Source organism: Rana temporaria, chromosome 6 (assembly GCF_905171775.1).
Source record: "Rana temporaria chromosome 6, aRanTem1.1, whole genome shotgun sequence".
NCBI classification, from domain to species: Eukaryota; Metazoa; Chordata; class Amphibia; order Anura; family Ranidae; genus Rana; species Rana temporaria.
Genome location: NC_053494.1, coordinates 152,718,157 through 152,734,528, shown reverse-complemented (window position 1 = coordinate 152,734,528; position 16,372 = coordinate 152,718,157). Strand labels below are relative to the sequence as shown.

The window sequence follows — 16,372 nt, the reverse complement described above, 5'->3', positions numbered from 1 at the left end:
ATACTTTAACATGGGCTGTCTAATTTGACACCACCTAAATAGCAATCGCAACTTTACGATGGGAAAAGCCGACTAGCGATGACGTAAAAGAATGCGACGAACGCGCGTCAATCGTGGATCGCCGTAAACAGCTAATTAGCATACCTGACGTGGAAAACGACGTGAACTCCATCCAGCGGGTGCCGAAATATTGCATCCTAAGATCCGAAGGCGTACGAACCTGTCGGATCTTAGCCAAATGCCGTTGTATGTTTGTTTGTGAATTCAAAATAAAGATACGACGCGGCAAATTTGAAAGTACGCCGGAGTATCAGCAGATACTCTGGCGTACTTTTTCTGTGAATCTGGCCCATTGTGTTTTTTTCCAAATTGTCACTGTTCTTTTGTTTATGGGGGGGTGGGTTGTGTCGTTGGTGTGTTGCCCCCCCCCCCCCCAAAAAATATATTGAGCACCAGCTGCCACTGGTGTAGACTTCTGGAAAATGCTGTATACATTCTGTGTACAGAACACCTCCAGGTAGCCATATTGCATTTTTCATTACAACTACAATTACAGAGCTGCGGATTGAAAAGGAAAGGTGAATTTTAATATCATTCGAGTACAATATGACTTGTGTCGCAATTGTATGTGCTATACAGGCATACCCCACTTTTAAGTACACAATGGGACCAGAGCATGTATGTAAAACGAAAATGTACTTAAAGTGAAACAATACATTTTTCACTTCTAGGGTGTAGTGGGGGGTCAGGGACTGTAGTGGGGGGTGTCAGGAGCTGTAGTTGAGGTCTCAGGGGCTGTAGTGGAGGTGTCAGGGGCACACTGGAACAGGGCGGGCTATGCTCTCTGAGCTTCAGCTCCTTCTACTGCGACTGCAAAATGTCTGTACAGTACTTGTAAGGCACTTTACATACACTCGCAGGTATGTCCTTACTCGCGAGTGTATGTAAAGTGAGTGTACTTAAAGCGGGGTATGCCTGTATTATTTTTTTCATTCGTTTTTTTTTTTTTTTTTTACGAATAATAATTGTCTATGGATCTATGTTTTGGGCCAAAACAAAAAAAATAGCATGCCAAACAATTCAACTACATTTTGCAGATCTCGATATAATGAATGTAGAAGATAATGCTGCAGATACATAGCCTCCTCTAGTGGGGGCCAATCTGTACTGTAAGAGAAAACTGTTTCATAAAACATAAGATAAAGCTAAACACATGACCATTGCTACATTTTTGCCTGTGTAGCAGCTCTTTATTCCAGATATTGAAACACAATTCTACCAGCATTTGAGACATTTTGAATCTCTCCTGAACAGCGGGGTGAGTTTGATTTATGGCTATAGAGCTAGGTTTCCTACTGATTGATAAGTATCCAGCGCTTCTGTGGTGTTCCTGGTAACATCTTGTTTACATCTTGTTTCCTCAGGAAGCCCACATACCGTGGTTTTCAGTAAATGTACAACAGATCTTATTTATAAAAGTGGCTTAAAGAAGAAATGATTCTGCTTCACGCAGTAACTGATTTTTTTGTTCTGCTTGGAAAATAATAATAAAAAAAAACATTTCTCAGATTTATTTAAAAAATAAAACTAGCTGTTCATTAAAGTAGATCTAAAGCCACGTTTTTTTTTTGTTTTTTTTTATTTTAAAAAAAAAGTGAGATTGTGTTGAAATCCCTGTTAGGTTTTTATTGCTGTCTGTCTCGCCACTGGGGAGATTCATTTGTTCTGGCAACTGTCACCTTGACAGAAAGTGATATGAAAAAAAAAATGTAGTTGTCACTGGAGCAGGAGGTTTCAGTAAGGACTGTAATGGTGACGACTAAGAGAGAACTTCTTGGGGCAGATCCACGTACCTGCGCGTAAGAATCCGCCGGGCGCAGCGTATCTAAGATACACTACGCCGCCGCAACTTATTTTTTTTTTTGAATCCTCAACGAATTTGCGCCGTAAGTTATGGCTGCGTAGTGTATCTTTGGCGGCGTATGGGCGCGGAATTCAAATGGATGTAATGGGGGGCGTATTTTATGTAAATACATCGTGACCCGACGTAAACAACGTTTTTTTTTAACTGCGCATGCGCCGTCCATGGGGGTATCCCAGTGCGCATGCTCGAAATTAACCCGGAAAAAGCCAATGCTTCCGACGGTGACGTCATTCTACGCAAATCCCTATTCGCAAACGACTTACGCAAACGACATCAAATTTTCAAATTTCTACGTGGGAAGGACGGCCATACTTAACATTGAGTACGCCTCATAACAGTAGCTTTAACTATACGCCGGAAAAAGCCGAATGAAAACGATGTAAAAAAATGCGTCGGCCGGACGTACGTTCGTGGATCGCCGTAAATAGCTAATTTGCATACTCGACGCGGAATTCGACGGTAACGCCACCTATCGGCCGCCGAATTATTGCACCTTAAGATCCGAAGGCGTACTAAGACGTACGCCTGTCGGATCCCTCCGAGATGCCGTTGTATCTTGTTTTGTAGATACAAAACAAAGATACGACGCAGGAATTTTAAAATTACGCTGGCGTATCAATAGATACACCGGCGTAATCCTTTTGTGGATCTGCCCCCTTATCTCCATCAAGGACTCAGATAGTTTTAAAAAAAAAACTGACATTGTGGTAAAGGTAAATAAATACCATTTTATTAAATTTTTAAAGTAGAAGGCATTTATATTATATATTAAATGCAGTTTGATATTAGATTGTATTTTGTGCATTTATTTTATAGTTGTATTTTATGTATTATATTGTTAATAAAAGGGGGGAAAAATTGTGCACATATAGTATAGATATATATCTATATAGATATATATATAGATACTCGGCACATGTTGTCATATCTATGTAACGTGGACTCTACTGCGCCCCCCCCCCCCTTCCTCCAGTAAATGGTCCCGCCCAGGGACATATTCTAGGTCCATGATAGAGTATTAAAAGTATTTAAACGACATTCAGTCAGCATAACAAGCCAACTAGCATTTTCAGATGGGGTTCCACAATAGCAGTCTAAACATTTCAATCATTAACTTTAAATCTAATGTTTACTCACACAGTATATTACTTCAGTAAGTGTAAGGGCAGCCATACAAGGGTCGAATCTCGCTGAATGCACCAAGTTTATCGATCGTTCAACTTGGGTACAACAAGCCTCCCAGATTCTCTTCTCTCTGACTATAGCGGCTGCTAAAGTCACAAGTAATAATCCCGCCCGCCCCCACTCCCCTGCCGGGAGAAGACAATTACTGATTCCCCTGTCAACACTGTCTGTGTTGATGGGGGAATTGTGCAAATTCGCACCATGTATGGCCAGCCTGAGGTATGCACACACATGACATTTTAGGCTTATACATTGGGGTGTAGATACCATCATTAAACTTTTTTTTTTTAACAATGGGATTTTTTAGGTGGTAGTACAGAATGCCCTGTTCATAAAAAGTGGATTTATGTTTGCAGAAGAGAACTAGAAATGCACATACCAAAAAAGGTTAGCATACCCTTACCGGAAATTTAAATCACCAATCCTAAATTTCTATATAGTTGTCACTCCTCCCTACAGGAGGTCACCGCCGTAGCCAAAAACTTGCATAAATTGAGAAAAATATCCCATGGGGGAAACAAAGAAAAGAATACCCCCCGGGGATATAAGGGGCTACTATAGGCAGTGACAGACAGTATTAATAGTACAAAAAAAGTTTATTGAGTATTACAAAAATAGTAAAACTGGGGTGATTAATTTACACATAATAGACTATCAATAGTTAATATAAAAATCAATCCTTGCCGGCAAGTGTTGCACCAATAAACTGGGTTTATTGTGGATGTGCAAACAAACAATACATAAAAAACACATAGACTGACATGGACAACAAATAACTGAGGCGGTCCGGACGCCTATTAGAACGCACCTACTGGAGTTCTCATACAGTCATGATACCGTGTGGATAGATTGAATAATGAAAGAAATTAGAGAACTAGCAGTATGTGCGTCCCCCCGGGGAGATGAGAATAAATGGTAGTGGGGCAATGTTGGAGAGCTGACTAATTAGGTCAGATTGCTGACAGACCAAGTCCTGGAACGCTATAGAGGTACCATAGATCACCGAATGTTTTATTGGTGTGATGACACCGAAGATTGCAATAATCGGATTGTCCTGTGTGTGGGTTATTAAAGAAGGAATGAATTGCATTTACTTCCAAAGTTCCGATGCAAACGTCTCTATTGGGTGCAATACCTGGACTAGGATGCACTTAAAAGGTTCAATCAGTGTAATGGATACTGAGTAATTGATTGCGCAGCTAAATCCAGAGTCCTTGTAACTGGATATTGCACTGTTCATAGATGCATTGATCGCCGCTTAAACATATAATAATGTGAACGATCTTACCACATCTGCGAGTTTGAGGGATGATGATAGGTGGCAAGGTCTTCTACCTTCGGTTGGAGATATACCCCGATTTCAGCGTCTGTGATGTCCAGATGCGCCTCTGTTAGGTAGTAGGTTGGTAAGTTCCCGAGCCGTGCATCGTGTGTAGTCCTAGGTTTGTGTTTCTCTAGTCCCAGGCACCGAGTTGTTCCGTTGTAGCATGCAGATCTGTATCTCATGAAGATCGGTATCCCTGCCATCAACTGTGCATGTGCCGATTTCAGCAATAGATTTACAACAGTACACACCAGCGAACCCGGCATTCAGGGCGACGTGGAATTAGAGGAAAGTGGCCAGTCGGCCTCACGTCCTCACTTAGCTCGGACGGCTCGCTCCGCTCGCTCGGACTCCTGGCTCTTTTTTTAACATCCTCCAATCCACGGGCATGTTAAGGAAATAGCCTGGATGCCGACCGAAGTTTCACTGGTGTGTACTGTCGGCAGTAGCTCTGCGCTCGACTTCAATTGCCTGAAATCGACACATGCGCAGTTCATGGCAGGGATACCGATCTTCATGAGATACAGATCTCCATGCTACACCGTCAACACTTGCCGGCAATTGCAAGTTGGTTTTTATATTAACTATTGATAGTCTATTATGTGTAAATTAATCACCCCAGTTTTACTATTTTTGTAATACTCAATAAACTTTTTTTGTACTATTAATACTGTCTACTCACTGCCTATAGTAGCCCCTTATATCCCCGGGGGGTATTCTTTTCTTTGATTCCCCCATGGGATATTTTTCTCAACTAGAAATGCACACCTGTGTTCCTAGTTTTTAGACCCTGCTGTCAAATTAACTACTCCAAGAGTTATGGTCAAGTTTACAAATGTACAGTGCATCCGGACAGTATTCACAGCACCTCACTTTTTGCACATTTTGTTATGTTACAGCCTTATTCCAAAATGTATTAAGTTCATTCATTTCTTAAAAATTCTACAATAAATACCCCATAATGACAATGTGAAAGAAGTTTGTATGCAATCTTTGCAAATTCATATAAAAAAAAATCACATGTACATACTGTAAGTGTTCACAGCTTTTGCTCAATACTTTGTTGAAGCACCTTTGGCACCAATTGCAGCCTCAAGTCTTTTTGAGTATGATGCTACCAGCTTGGCACACCTATTTTAGGGTAGTTTCTCCCATTCTTCTTTGCAGGACCTCTTAAGCTCCGTCAGGTTGAATGGGGAGCATCGGTGAACAGCAATTTTCAGATCCCTCCAGAGATGTTCAGTTGGGTTCAAGTCTAGATTCTCGGCTTGGCTACTTAAGGACATTCACAGAGTTGTCCCATAGCCACTCCTTTGTTATCTTGGCTGTGTGCTTAGGGTCGTTGTCCTGTTGGAAGATGAACCTTCACCCCAGCCTGAGGTCCATGAACTCTGGAGCAGGTTTTCATCAAGTACATTGTATATTGCTGCATTTATCTTTCCCTCGATCCTGACTTACTCTCAGATTTTGCCAGTGAAAAAATGGTATTGGCCAGGTGATGAGCAGTGCCTAGTTTCCTCCAGACATGACGCTTGCCATTCAGGCTGAAGAGTTCAATCTTTATTTCAGCAGACCAGAGAAATCTGTTTCGCATGGACTCAGAGTCCTTTAGATGCCTTTAGGTCTGGACTTTGACTGGGCCTTTCTAACACACGAATATGTTTTGATCTAAACCGATCCATTGTAGCTCTGGCTGTATGTTTAGGGCCGTTGTCCTGCTGGAAGGTGAACCTCTGCCCCAGCCTCAAGTCTTTTTTCTAAAATTGCTCTGTATTTGGCTCCTTCCATCTTCCCCTCAACTTTGATCAGCTTCCCTGTCTCTGATGAAATAAAAGCATCCCCACCACATGATGCTGCCACCACCACCATATTTCCCCTGTGATGATGGTGTGTTCAAACTTTTCAGATATTAAAAAATTGAAAGCCATTTATCATTTTCCTTCCACTTCACTTTGCCACTTTGCGTTGGTCTATCACATAAAATCCCAATAAAATACATTTACGTTTTAGTTGTAACATGACAAAATGGAAAATTTCAAGGGTAGTGAATACTTTTTAAAGGCACTGTACACGTGATTTTATTTTGTTTTTTATTTTGAATAAATTTGAAAAGATTTCAAACAAACTTCTTTCACGTTGTCATTATGGGGTATTGTTTGTAGAATTCTGAGGAAAATAATGAATTGAATCCATTTTTGGTTAAGGTTGTAACATAACAAAATGTGGAAAAGTAGGGACAGCACAGTGGTGTAGTGGTTAGCACTTTCACAAAAGGGTCGCTGGTTTGAATCCCAACCACGACACTACCTGCCTGGACTTTGCATGTTCTTCCTGTGCCTGCGTGGGTTTCTTTCCACACTCCAACACATGTTAATTGGATCCTGTCTAAAGTGGCCCTAGTATGAATGTGAGTTAGGGACCTTAGATTGTAAGCTCCTTGAGGGCAGGGACTGATGTGAATGTAAAATGTATATGCATGTGCTGCGTAAGTTGACAGCGCTATGTAGGTACCTAAAATAAATAAAAAAGTGAAGCGCTGTGAATACCTATGATGCAAACCATGCTATGACAAAAGTAAGGGGGAAAGTGCTTCTACATTACGGAGAAAAAAATATTTGTAAAATACCTGTCTATGGTTTAATAAAAATACCAAATCCAGGTTATAAAATGAAGCTTGAAGCAAGGAAAATTAGCATTTCACAGGCAAAAGAAGACCTATCTATCCGAAATAGAAGAGAATTTACAAACCATAAAGAATATATTTATATAAGTGGAACTGCAGCATATTTATAGCGTATTTAACACTGAAATACAGAAAGAGATACACATTAAATGGGTTAAAGCAATAAAACATATGTAAAAACAAAAATAAATGTGCTGCAGCTTGCCAGTCCTTAGATGTTGACTGGTAAACTGCAATGACTGCATTAAATGTATTTATTTTTTTCCCCTTATTTTAACCTGGTAACCCTGCTAGTAAAACACTTCTCTCCAAGGGTGTCAGCACTTGCTCCCTCCCTAAATACATGCACGGATAACATTGTCACAAAAGGCTGCTTACTCCTAATTTGAACTACAGCCTGATGTGCCAATGTCTGTACATTCAACCTGCGTCCAAAGATTATAGGTTATTAGTAGGAAGTCCCTGGGAAAAGAGTATTAACCCTTAAGTATAAGTATTAACCCCTAGCATAGGCGTGCACAGGGGGTGTGGCAGGCGCGGGGTCCTAAAATATATTTTTTAAATAATACAAAAATAAAATAATAACAAAAAAAAACACTGACACCAACCTCTGCCCTACTGACATTTCCATCGTTCATGTTTTAATACATTTTAAAATATTTTTTACATTCATTTATAAGAGTGTGTGCGTACTGTATATATTACACATACATACATACATACACACACGCACGCACGCACACATGTTTGAGCTTTGTGGTGCACACTCCAATGCAATAGGCTGCGCACACCTATGACCCCTAGGCAAGATGTTTTTGCCTAGAGTTTAATTATATATATATATATATATATATATATATATATATATATATATATATATATATATATATATTTTTTTTTTAAATCAAGTTTGGCACTAATAGGTAAATGTATTAATGTTATGTTTCTTGTATCCACATAAGCAACAGATCTTAAAATGCAAAGTGGAAGAGGGTATTGTCTAGAAATCCAACATACTGTACCTTATGAGGCATCTTATAAATAATGTAAATAGGACTTTCAGGTCCAAACTAGTGTTTAAAGTATTTCTAAAGAATTTTTTTTTTTCATTTTGCGTAGAGTAGCAGATGGTTAAAACCCCATTCCAGTTTTTCTTTTTCCCATTAGGAAGATTTCCCTTCACTTCCTGTCCTGTAGAAACAACATAAAGTAAGAGGGAATCGCTACAAAGTAAGGGAATGGTCTCTTAGATAGTTTTCACAAGTACTTTCAGTCCTAGTGACAGAGGTCACCAGGACAAATAAAGAGAACCAATGGTGCTTTTAAATTGCAGGATGCACTGGCCTAGGAAAGAGGTCTCCAAACTTTCTAAAAAAAAGGGTCAGTTTACTGTCTTTCAGGCTTTAAGGGGGATGGCATGTGGCCAATGGGACTTACCAATGTCCTATGATTGGTTTTAGTGGGAAGATTAGTGCCCCATTGTTGGAGTCATTGAGAGGAATAGTGCCCCATTGTTGGTGTCAGTAGCAGGAATAGTGCCCGATTGTTGGTTTTCAAGGAAAGAATGGCGCCACATCATTGGTGTCAGTGGGAGGAATGCTGTCCCATCATTGGTGTCAGTGGGAGGAATGCTGTCCCATCATTGGTGTCAGTGGGAGAAATGCTGTCCCATCATTGGTGTCAGTGGGAGGAATGCTGTCCCATCATTGGTGTCAGTGGGAGGAATGCTGTCCCATCTTTGGTGTCAGTGGGAGGAATGCTGTCCCATCTTTGGTGTCAGTGGGAGGAATTCTGTTCCATCTTTGGTTTCATATTAGAATGAAAGTGGTTAGTATGTCTATCTGACTGAAAATCTATTTCTGACTTTAATTGAGCTTTAATATATATATATATATGGATTATTTTTGTAATGTATTTACTAGATTTTCTTTTTTTTCTTTTAGTGCTCCAGGAAGTGGTCCTATGTTCAAATCAACCACAGTTACTGTTCATGATCATGTCAACGGCAATCTTCAAAGTACCATTGTCCATTCTTTAGAAAGAGAAACTCCGCAGATTGCCTCCATCACAAACCTTCATAACAGCACAAATATGGCATCCATACTTTTATCAAGCTCAGAAAGCTCAGAAAACAGCAGCCAAAACTTTCACAATCAGATTCAAAAAGACAAAAAACAGAAAATAAGCTTCTCTTTTACGTTTCGAAAAAGGACTCCCATTAAACTTGAAGCGTCGGCTGCTGTATTCTATGACTTCAATGAAGACATTTCAGGTGCTCATGGGTTAACAAAGAGAAGCAGATTTCTCCCGGCTTCATTTAGTGTTCAATCGTCTTTGCCAATAGAAGGATCTTCATGCCCAAATGACGATCAAAAATCTATATCAGCTTGTGAAAAACAATCACCTAGAAGAAGACATGCTTCCCAGGACACAAATCAGAAAGAAATGGATGAAACAGAGTTAACAACATTTTCAGCTTCTGATGTTTGCAATTTAAAAGTGCCTTTAGACCACAATGTCCACACACAACCAGTAAATTCAGATATATTTCTTCAGTCAAATGAAAAAGGAGGCGAATATACTTCTGAAAATGAGGAATTGGCTGTAGAATGGTACAAATCCAAGGCGGGTGAAGGAACACACGTACATTGCGATGAGCACAGTTTTCTGGTTCAGTCTGTGGAAGACACCATGCAGAAAGAGGAAAGCACAGTATGTGATCTATCATGTGACAGTAGTAAATGTAACAAAGATCCAACAGACGGCTTATCTATTGACGATGGAACACTAGAAAAAAAGAATATGTCCCCTAAAAGGCCAAACAAGGACTTTATACCAGTGCAAAGCAAAAATGGTTCCAAAATGTTCCAATGGCCTTCTGAAATGATGATGTACACCTGCACACAGCCATCCATCTCCTATAGCTGCAATCCTCTACATTTTGATTTCCGGCTTTCAAAAGGTAAAAAAGGACAGGCAGCTTGCCCAGACAACAGTCTGCCAAACCAGACGGATTATTGCAGTAACAGTTCCAGTACCGAATATAATACACAATTAGACTACAACTCTTTTACAAAGAAAGATGGGAACGATGCATGTCAGCAAATACCTAAGACTCAGAACAGTTTGAAATGCTATAATCTAATTTGCAGCTTTAAAGCAGATCAAAAGCACAACATTTCAAAGTATCTTCTGGACAAAGATGTTGACTCAAACATGAACCAGAGAAGCAAAAGTAATAGAAGATCTTCTACAAGAAAAAGAAGGCATAGAGACTGCAAATGTAGAGAACGTGTAAGATCATCCAAATGCAAGCACAGGCAAAAGTGTCATACAAATAGAAATTGTCAAAGTTTCTCAAAAAATTTCGAACAACATGTGCAATCAAAAGACTCACTTTACTCATTAAAAAACTTGACATTTCCTCATCAACTGTCACATGCTGAGAACGATCACAGAGAATCGGAATTGTTAAGAACACCAACTCTACAGATCAAACAAGAATGTCTGGCTTGGAAAGCTAATCATAAAAGAACATTCGCCAATCAAACAGAAAACAAACACAGCAAGAACACAGGCTCTTTCAACTACCAATCAAATCTCTTACAACTTGATCACTGCTCTCAAAACATTGCATATTCTCAAACATTTTGTAGCTGGAGTTCAGACAAAATTGGCTCTAATGATGAAAAACATGAAACCTTTTTAAAGCAAAGCTGCACTTTCAAAAGACTACGCCGATCTGTTACAGATGAGATTGAGTTGTCCTTTAAAAGACCCAGGCTATGTAAATCTTCCTTATCTTTCCAAGGGGTCATTTTTCCAGAAGAAAGCTTTTCCATTTTATGTAAATCTATACAAATAAGAGAGACTCAGGTAGTAAAAGACACCTTTGGTAGGATTCCAGGCAAACAAATGCCTAGCAAAGAGAAACCTGATTTGGTAAAAATAAGGGAATTTCCATCTGACAATTTCTGTAAATTAGAAGAGGAGTCGCTAAGAACAAAGCAGCTTCTTAAAAAAATAGAAAAGATAAAAAAGGTGGTAGAAAGCAGATTAGACCAGTTATGTAAAAGTCTTATAGAACTTAAAGGAAATGAAGAAAGTCCACTTTGTTGTACTGAAAATGTTCACAATGTCACAAGCAAAGTCAAGTGCACAGTGGAAAACAGTATAATGCCTCCAACAGTAGTCGATAATAGCAGTGAACAACATGGAACCCACCAACCGGGTTGTAATAATCTTGAGGAGGAATCCCAAACTCCAATATCATGGGATATATTAGATGGACAAACTTGTCAAGAGCCAAAGAAAAATTATATGCAAACGAAACCACAGACTAATAAAAGCCAATTATCAAAGTACAAAGAATCACACGAGGATCCCAAAACATGTACAAATGAGCAGTTAATGTCCCATGTCACCTTACCTTGCCAACAAACACATCTTCCAGAAATATATTTAAAGAAACAGAATTATCATTGCAACAGATACGGAAACCCAGTACAATCCAACACACACCCAAATATGTTTAAATTTGTTTTTCCTACATCAGCAATCCAAACCTGCCCTTCAACCTATCCAGTGCAGATAGAGGCACCTGTTTTTTCTGGATCTATAGCTGCCTTACAGCATAGCATACCACAGCATCTGGCAGCTCCTTTTCCCTCCATCTCAGTTGAAAATGTCACATTTATTGGTTCTCAGCAGCAATTTTTATGTCCACAGACTCATGGGATTTCCAGAACTCCTTTTTACCAATTTGCGATGGAACCTGCATCTATATCCCAAGTACCCATTCCAGCAAATTCTATGTTATGTCATTTTCCTGTGCCTCTTCCACATGTGTCACATCCGATTTTCACATCTGTTCATTCCCAGCTACCATCTCTTATTCCTTTACATCCTCTTTTTTAAGAAAAATAATATATAACTTGAAGCCTAACTCCAGACGTTTTTTAGTTTTGGTTAGAGTAATGATGACTTAAAACTTTTAACTGCTGTAGGTGGAAATCTCTCACTTCCGGGACAGGAAGGTGCAAACAGCAATGAAACAATGTCAGACGGTCTAACTCTTCTCTATTTAACTAAAAATATATTTTTTCTGTGTTTGCATTTGAGAGATTTTTAAGCAGTTTCTGTACTCTTCTCAGCAGAAAAGCAATAAAAATGAAATAGAAAAAAGTTTTGGCTGGAGTTTGGCTTTAATTGTTATTCTTTCCTGTATATGGAAGCTTCCATTGCTGACCTCCTTTTGAAATTTGGTCGGTGTCTGGCTGGTATTCTAACCTACTGTGCTCAATACTTTCTTGTTAAAGTCATAAGTACTTATCTATATACTCGTTCTGGGTCATCGACTTTAATTATTGAAGCAAGAAGATCAGCATGATAGACAGGCAGCCAGCATATGCAGTCAGCACTGGCAGCCTCCATACACTTATATACCCTATATAAATACATAGCATTTGCCAAAGGTTATAAACATAGACAATAAAGAGATCATCTGACAGACATGCGCAGAGCACCCGTTGAAGTGAATGGGCTGCCCTGTGTGTGACACGCATTTCTGCATGTAAATCGTGCTTTAAAAATCGTGAGCGGGAATGCTCATTCTCACTTCGCAAGGTCTGAATGGGGCTTAAGTGGAGACTTGAAGTGTATCAGTCAAAGCAAAGCTTAAAGTAGATGTAAACCCAATTCATAAAATTTGAGCTGGGCACATACATCTGCAGTGTTTTGTTATCTCTCTCCATAGAGCTAAGTCCTGTAGCTTTCTCCTGAACTGTTCCTCTGTTATCAGCCTGATAACTCCTGACAAATTCTCTGACACATCAGATAAAAGCAGGCTGAAATTTCTGTCAGGGGAGGTTGCTAAAATAAATTAACAGGGAGCTGGCTCTATTACAAAACACCTCTGAGTGTCTCTGCCTTTGATGAGAGGGGGTGTGTGCCTTTCCTCCACTCAGCAATTTTAGCCATCTTGGCTGTATGCTCAGACATCACACTCTGTGTTAAACAGGTAGAGAAAATCTCCTAACACGAAGGAGCTGTGGTGGCTCAACGCGATTGGCACTGCGCTGACAAGCCATTCACCTCTGCAGCTAGAGGTTCGGATCCCGGTCTCGGCTTCATGTGAATTGAGTTTGGTGGTCTCAGCCCAGCTCCCGGTGGGTGTGCTATGCAAGGTAAGCCTGTGCTTAGTACGCCCACCCCCCTCCCACAAAAACCACCACACCTACACACGCACTCTAAATTGGGTTAACACACTCACATTGACCACGCGGTCTCTAAAAGAGAGGCGAAGGACTAATGGGGCTGGTTGAGCGGGCTAATCCTCTCACTCCCTTATAGGGAGTCCCTCTGCCCCGTTGGGCTTCAAAGCGGAGCAGGTAGGGCGGGCTGTGTGGGAGGACCCCCTCACACACCCGCCATTGCCACCCGGGGCATGGAGAAAGGTGGCAGATTGCCTCTGGGGGAGGCCTGCCTACTCCCAACTCCTGCAGTCTGGCTCCTCTCTCGAGTACACGCACAAAATACACTTTAAAAAAAAAAAAAAAAAAAAAAAAAAAAAAGAAAATCTCCTAACACAATCTGAACTTTCTAAACAGTATATAAATGTGACGACAGCAGTTATACATGTAAAACATATGTAGGGAGATTTGGTTCATCCATGTGTATCATCTGGAGCTGTTCACTTCACTGGGTGTATGGAGGGTTTACATCCACTTTAAGGACCATTCATAATTTTCAGACTTAAATATTGAAGCTATATATTGCTTCTTTATTTTGATTTATTCATGTGCCCGCGTCTGACTTTTCAGCTTAAAAGAGTGAAAATAGAAAAAGGTCCCTTTCAAAGTTGGGGCCTAACCTCAGCCTTTAAAGGTGTGCCCCAAATGAGGCAACGCACTTGACAAGGTAACAACTGGCAGACTTCAATTGGCTTTTCTCCCCTTGCTCAATCAAGTTAAAGAGTTATACATGGACGAGTGCATAAAGCTAAATGATTGGGCAAATATAAATCTTTAATAGGTATGCCTACACAGATAAAAAAAATTACATACAGTACACTCAATTGTCATTGGTTCTGTTTATTGTTAAAATCAAAGTTTACCCACATACACTAAATAAGACAATAGTAAACTGACCCACATACACTAAATAAGACAATAGTAAACTGACCCACATACACTAAATAAGACAATAGTAAACTGGTCAATTGTCTGCATCTTGTGTCTCTGACAGCAGGGTCCCTAGTGGAATTCCTGGCTAAAGTTGAGCAAGAACAACTCAGAAAGGGGTGGACCTGGAAATGCCAGCAGGATAATGTCTACATTGGAATAATGGACTGCTACTGTATATTAGTCGTGACTCATTGTAGTAGGGCACCATTCTATTAGTTCCCACCAACAATGAAATATTAATTTTATGAGAACTTTATTTTGAATGGTAGTATTAATATACAGTACATTGACTCAAGAAGCAAGCCAACACCAGTTAAGCACAAAAATTAAAGCAGGACACAGTACTAATTTGGTGAAGTTCAGATCTGGTGCTCATATGTTCTTTTAAATAGGTTGGTTGTCTATTGCTCTAAGCCTTGCATTTTCTGTACCCATTAGGGTTTAGCTGTCTGTGCCTCTTCCTTTATTCCTTTCTTTTGTTCATCAATGTCCCTGGGTCTTAGTTCAAGTCTTGCATAAAAGTAATAATTTATAAACCGACCTGCACAGCCAGCAGATTTTGAAAGACGGTGGAGAAATTAAAGAACTGTTTCTTCCATTTCAGCAGGTGCAACTGCCTTTCTGTAGAATCTACAGTATAACAGTAATAATACGAGATTTTTTTTAATTACCGGTTTATGAAACTCTGTATGCCACCAAAATTTAAATAGGATAGATTGTGAACATATGTGCACAGATCCCAGATGTGATTTTGCTTTTGTTCCGAGACCACAAACTACTGTGTAGTATTTGGCTACCACTATACATACAATACACTGTACTGAAAATATGGCAGACTTAGTCTAAAAATATGGCTAGTATCTCATCCCGTAGGTTGTATAGTTCTGCTGCAGATACAGAAGCCAATACCAAAATAAAATTCATGATTTACTTTCATATATTATCTTTCACTCATGCTTGTGGTTTAATTGAAGAAGTTCAGAAGTCCTCCACCCCCTTTACGCTTCAGAAACAGCCCCTATATATTAATAAAGATTCATATTAATGTGGCTTATTTTAAGAAACCCAATCATCACAGAGAGATGTAGGCTGCAATTGCTGAGCTCCATTTTAAATTGCTAGTTTACTGACTTTCTCTAAATTCAATGCTTTGAGTCCTTGAGATGGCAGAGCAAGCAAAGTAGGGGTGAAGTCAGAACTCCCTATCTGCATATTTGTTCCAGGCTGGTGGCTCAGAAAGTTACAGGATCAGCAAGACAGCCAGGGAGCTAACACTTAAGAGAAAAGTAATCAATAAGAGCCTAGGTATTTCTAAAGTGACTCTGTTGCTATTTAGAATAAAACAATAAAAAAAATTCTCCCTGCAAAAAAAGAGTTAATACTTACCTACCACATTGTCTTTAAAGCGGAGGTTCACCCGAAATTTGGCTCAAGTAAACTAGCAGGCAGAGACAATAATTAACCCATTGTTTTTTTTTTTTTAATGGCGATCCTTACCTTAGTCCTGCAGAAGTTTCTCCCCTGCCACTCAATTTTCCCCACGGGAGTGGGCATTCCTAATCACAGGCTGTGATTGACGTGCTTCCGACCGGCGCATACTGCGCATCACGAGTTGCCGAAAGAAGCCGAACGTCGGTGCGGCTCTATACGGCGCATTCGCACAGACGTTCGGATTCTTTCGGCAACTCGTGACGCGCAGTATGCGCCGGCCAGAAGCACGTCAATCACAGCCTGTGATTAGGAACGCCCACTCCCGAGGGAAAGCCGGGGGTGAAAATAGCGCTATACCAGTATGTACGAAAAAAAACAAAACAAACAACAGCATACTGTTGGTCTCCTAGGTCGGCTTCATGTATTGTTAGAATTTTTTTTTTAGGGTGAACCCCTGCTTTAAGAGATAAGCTTGTTGAAGAATCTTCAACATTTGACGCACATTAAAGTGTGTCAAATGCCTGTTCCCCCAGTACATGCTGTTGTTTCTTCCTCCAACCCCAGCTTCACAACTGTATTACGTACTAAAATAAGGGGCAGTGGATTGTACCACATAGAACAGAAGGGGACCAGGCATCTGA

The 16,372-nt window shown here is 40.0% G+C and overlaps 1 protein-coding gene across 1 annotated transcript in view; it reads left to right on the top strand.

Moving 5' to 3' along the window:
* The window catches only part of ZNF804A (zinc finger protein 804A), a 163,728-nt gene extending 151,428 nt beyond the window's left edge, over nt 1–12,300 (top strand). The window contains exon 6 of the mRNA XM_040358497.1: nt 9,060–12,300. Coding sequence (XP_040214431.1) covers nt 9,060–12,033 — 2,974 coding nt within the window. The 3' untranslated portion in view covers nt 12,034–12,300. The remainder of the gene's footprint in view (nt 1–9,059) is intronic.
* The last annotated feature ends 4,072 nt before the right edge of the window (nt 12,301–16,372 follow it).